General features: G+C 30.2%; 1 protein-coding gene across 1 annotated transcript; it reads right to left on the bottom strand.

Moving 5' to 3' along the window:
- Positions 1 to 3,175: 3,175 nt before the first annotated feature.
- On the bottom strand, positions 3,176 to 4,401 carry LOC132721408 (uncharacterized). Its single transcript, XM_060705713.1, has 2 exons — positions 4,123 to 4,401; positions 3,176 to 3,952 (listed from the first exon to the last, which is right to left on the bottom strand). Exons 1-2 carry the CDS (start codon positions 4,399 to 4,401, stop codon positions 3,176 to 3,178), a joined length of 1,056 nt encoding a protein of 351 aa, XP_060561696.1.
- Positions 4,402 to 5,053: the final 652 nt, after the last annotated feature.

Genomic DNA, 5,053 nt, shown 5'->3' with positions numbered 1-5,053 from the left:
GGTCCATAAGAAAAATAGTACTCTAGATAAAGGTAATTACAGACCTGTTAGTATCCTTCCAATTTTATCTAAAATCTTCGAAAGGTCTATTAATACCCAACTAACTGACTTTTTCAATGACCATTTTAATACTTACTTATCTGCTTTTAGACCAGGTTACGGCTGTCAAAGCACTCTACTTAAAAATACTGAAGACTGGAAAAGATCACTGGATGAAAACAAATATTTTAATGGATTTGTCAAAAGCCTTTGACTGCCTACCCCATGACCTCCTTCTCATGAAACTTAGATGTTATGGGGTCTCCGACCATGCCCTAGATTTATTAACTTATTATTTAACAAATAGGAAACAATGCGTCAAACTTGGATCTAATTTAAGTTCTTTCAAAGATATTTATAAAGGGGTTCCTCAAGGTTCTATTCTAGGCCCTGTATTATTTAACATATTTTTAAATGACATTTTTGATTATGTACACAAATGTGATCTTTATAATTATGCAGATGACAACACTTTATCATGCAGTGACACAAACATTGACAATGTTGTTGAATCTTTAGAGTCAGATAGTCAGTCATTAATACAATGGTTTTCGGACAATCATATGAAAGCAAACCCCGACAAATTCCAGGCTATTGCTATTGGTAAAAAACTAGGGATCAAAATATTAGTTTCAATTTAAATGATAGTACAATCCAATGTGATGAATCTGTTAAACTTCTAGGGGTAACTTTTGATTTTAAACTCAAATTTGATAATCATATTTCTGATATCTGTAAAAAAGCCTCAAAACAACTAAACGTGCTAAAGAGAATAGGTAAAAATTTATGTAAATTGGGGAAATTGAACATATATTACTCTTTTATACTATCAAACTTTAATTACTGCCCTGTCACCTGGCACTTCTGTGGAGAAAAGTACACAAAAAACTAGAGAAAATTCAAGAAAGAGCATTAAGATTCATTTATGATGACTATCAATCAGACTATTACTCACTTTTAATAAAATCTAAACTACCAAATTTAAAATTAAGACGAATCAGAACTATAGCCCTCGAAATTCATAAAATTTTTATTCATAAACAAGGACCAACATACTAACATGATCTTGTTAATATAAAATCTCATTCTTTTAATTTTAGGTATAAAAATGTAGCCATTATCCCTCAGGTAAGAACCACCAGTTATGGCAGCAACTCTTTTCGTTCCTATGCACCTAAACTATGGAATTCACTTCCTCAACACCTCAGAATGGAAGTGAATTATGACCAATTTAAAAGTTTAATTGGTGCATGGAATGGAGAGAGTTGCTCATGTACTTTCTGTCAATAAACCTGCATTATAGTTTAGCTCCATCTTCAGTTTTGTTTCTTGCCTGCTTTCCTTTGTTTTGCTGCTTACTTACATGTATCTGTTTATTTCACATTTGGCTTAAATTTTGTTAATATTCTCAACATAAATGATTATGTACATGTATTATTTTTCCAGTATGCTTGAATTTTTGTTTGCTTATTGCCAGCTTTTTGCGAAGTTTGCTTATTGAGGAGGCTGCTGATCACTTCTTGCAAATTTTGAATAGGGGATTTTTATTTATAAAACCTAATTAGTGGTAACAGTTTTGTGATCCTTTTCATTTTCAATATCGTATTTCCTTTCTTTTATAGCAGTCCAGGCTAGGCCTGGGTCAAGATCAGCAGTATCCACCCACTTTTAATGTAATCTTATTTTATGTATGTGCTAATATGTTCCGCATTTTATCTAGATATATATTATTTTATTCACTTATGATACAGTATAGAACTTTTAAGCATATCCTTAGCATATCATTACTATTTATTAATTTATATTATTTTATTTTAAATTATAACATTTAGTGTCTACATCCCATATTATAGTAATTTAACTTGTCTTTTACCATTTGTCTTTCAAAGTTTATCTTAATGTGCTTCTTTTATGAGTTTTATGTTTTATCATTATGCATGTATGTCGGTCAAAACATGCATAAGCTATACATAGCTTATGTTTTGTAAAATGTTATATATGTATACCGACACTAAATAAATTTTGATTTGATTTGATTTGATTTGATAATTATACTGTGACAATTAGTATTATATTTATGCTTAAAATGAAATAATTACGAAGCGGTCGATCTGGATCACCAGACGCTCATGAAACAGTGAAAGGTACATGTAAATTCGGATAGACACAACATCGGGCATAGCATTACCCCCTCACTAAAGAATTGGTCTCCAATTTGGATTGTAAGTAAGTTAATCTTTATTACATATAACAATATAATTACAATTGTTTGTGTCTAGCCGAAAACAAAACATATATGAATATTTCAGTGTAATCAATAGTGCATAACCAGAATTAAAATAATTAACAGAAATTTAAACATGCATTAACATTATTTAATAATAAATTAAGTTATTGATACAATGCTGAAGAATATTTACTTTTTATCATAAGTCAAACTTAGTACATTTTATGTAACAATATTTCCAAATACATATATAATCAACAATAATTCCAAATATATATATAATCAATACAGTTAATCTGACAATCTAAAACCAATAAAGAAATGACCTTATTACAATCATGACTCATACATTTCATGTTTTTGTTTTTAGAGTATCTTGCAGTGGTAAATGATTAAAAATTCAGCATCGGACAAGGATGTATATGTATTTTGATATGCGGATATAAAAACATCAACAACAACAATCAATCAAAAGAACATGGATGATGAACGTATTATTTTGATGTCAATGAACAAGTATATACATGTATGAAAGTTCATCTCACATAGAATAATATATATATTATATTAAGCATAAAAATTTACATATACTGAAACTTTCAAATTTTGCACTCAACAGCTTTAATAAAATATCTTCCATGTCTTCATATAAAATAGCTTTGTAAATTTAAACGATTACAGCATGTACAATATTTTTTTAATAAGTTATGTTATAGTCCCTATCTATGAAAAATTCAGAATCTTTCTTATCGGCAAGACAATTCAAAAGTCCATGCGTGCTTCTTAATGTATTTCTACATGTATAAAATTGTTTACCTCCTATGTTCAAGATAATTTTATTTTCATTGTCCTTTTTAATTTGTCTAATTCTTTCTTTAAGTTTATTTTTGCTGACATCGTCTTTCCTTTTTATATTTTTCTCCTCATACTCCTTTTTATATTTTCCTCCACTATGTTTATTCTCTTTTTTATATTTCCTATCATTTTCCTCCTTCTATCATCTTCATTTCGATTCTCTTCATCTTTTTCTCTATTTTCTTCCTCCTTTCTATTTTTCTCATTTTTATTCTTTCTATCTTCTACTTTCTTCTGTATATTTTCTTCATCTATTTTTCTATCTTCCTCTTTCTTTCTATTTCCTTCTTCCTTTCTATCCTCTTTCTTCTTTCTATTCTCTTCATCTTCCTTCTGTCTATCTTCTTCCTCTTTCTTCTGTCTATCTTCCTTCTCTTTCTTCTGTCTATCTTCCTCCATTTTCTTCTGTCTATCTTCCTCCTCTTTCTTCTTTCTATCTTCCATTTCTTTCTTCTTTCTATCTTCCTCCATTTTCTTCTGTCTATCTTCCTCCTCTTTCTTCTTTCTATCTTCAATTTCTTTCTTCTTTCTATCTTCCTCCATTTTCTTCTGTCTATCTTCCTTCTCTTTCTTCTTCCTTCTCTTTCTTCTTTCTATCTTCCTCCATTTTCTGCTGTCTATTTTCCTCCATTTTTTTCTGTCTATCTTCCTTAATTTTCTTCTGTCTATCTTCCTCGATTTTCTTCTGTCTATCTCCTCCTCGAGCTCTTTCTTCTGTCTATTTTCCTCCTCTTTCTTCTTTCTATCTTCCTTCTCTTTCTTCTTTCTATCTTCCTCAATTTTCTTCTGTCTATCTTCCTCTTTCTTCTGTCTATCTTCCTCCTCTTGCTTCTTTAATTCAATATATATTCTTTTCTCTGTTTCTCTTACACCAGACTCGATTCTCAAGCTTTCTTTCCTTTCTTCTTCTTTTCTTTAGCTTCTATCTTTTTCTTTTCCTCTGCTAACCTCCTTCTTAAAAATTCTCGTTCCTGTTGTCTATTGTCACTCATAATATTTACCTCCACTACACTTTCCTCTAGTTTGTCAATTTCAATGTCATTACTACAGCTACTGCTGTTGTTGCTGTTACTAATGCTGTTGCTGCTACTACTGCTGTTGCTGCTACTTCTGCTGTTGCTGCTACTACTGGATGATCTAGATGTGTCTAGATGTGGTGAGGCTTGTTTTTGGTATACATTTATATCTTGTGAACTTCTTTTACCCGAGTATGGTAATCTAGGCAATGTGTTATGTCTTTGTGTTGGTGCATAATATCTGTTTGTATTATCAATAATCATTTGATCAATGTTTTTAATGAATTCCCGTAAGACTTCTTCTGCCTCTTTGCCTCTCTGCCCCGTAACAGTATGGAATCTGGTAAAGTCATTTCTACTTGTATGACAGAAATTAGATGGAGTATTTCTAATGAACAGCTTGGCACATTTTACACATTTATAGTTCACTTTACTGTTCAATGATATGTGCTTTGCATTTACCCTTGGTTGTGAAATGCATATCTTTGCATATTTGACATGTATATCTTTTCTGAAAAAAAAAAAGAATAAAAAAAAAATGTTTGATAATATTTATCATTTCTTATTATCCAATCAGACATAGTTATTTTCAGTAACTATATATTAAAACGTGAAAAATGTTCCTTGTGCAGTGTTGAAATAGATAAAATTATAATGTTTAAGAAATAACAAACTCTATGTAAATTAGAGTCATTAAATCACCATCAAGTGTATGTATTAATTGATGGTGAGTACTTGTCTTATATGTTTGTTTTATATCTTTCAATAACATTTTGGTAAAATTAAGATAATGTTTTGGTACTGATCACATTTGCCACAACGGTGTAACTGGGTGTTTGCACATTCATCACATATAGGTAAAAAAAAAAAAGAAGTATGTTTCGACAAAAACTAAAGTGAGGTTGACACATTTGTC

The sequence above is a fragment of the Ruditapes philippinarum genome, unplaced genomic scaffold (assembly GCF_026571515.1).
Source record: "Ruditapes philippinarum isolate M1 unplaced genomic scaffold, ASM2657151v2 ctg7138_1_1_1_1, whole genome shotgun sequence".
Classification (NCBI taxonomy): Eukaryota; Metazoa; Mollusca; class Bivalvia; order Venerida; family Veneridae; genus Ruditapes; species Ruditapes philippinarum.
Note: the sequence above shows the minus strand (reverse complement) of the source record. Positions and strands in the feature narration are given on the sequence as shown.

What these genes read in the sequence shown, in the direction of transcription:
- LOC132721408 (XM_060705713.1), bottom strand. Translation starts at nt 4,401, where the DNA reads ATGATTATTGATAATACAAACAGATATTATGCACCAACACAAAGACAT. An exon ending in TAGAGGAAAGTGTAGTGGAG is followed by an intron (nt 3,953 to 4,122) that starts GTAAATATTATG and finishes ATTGAATTAAAG; the next exon opens with AAGCAAGAGGAGGAAGATAG.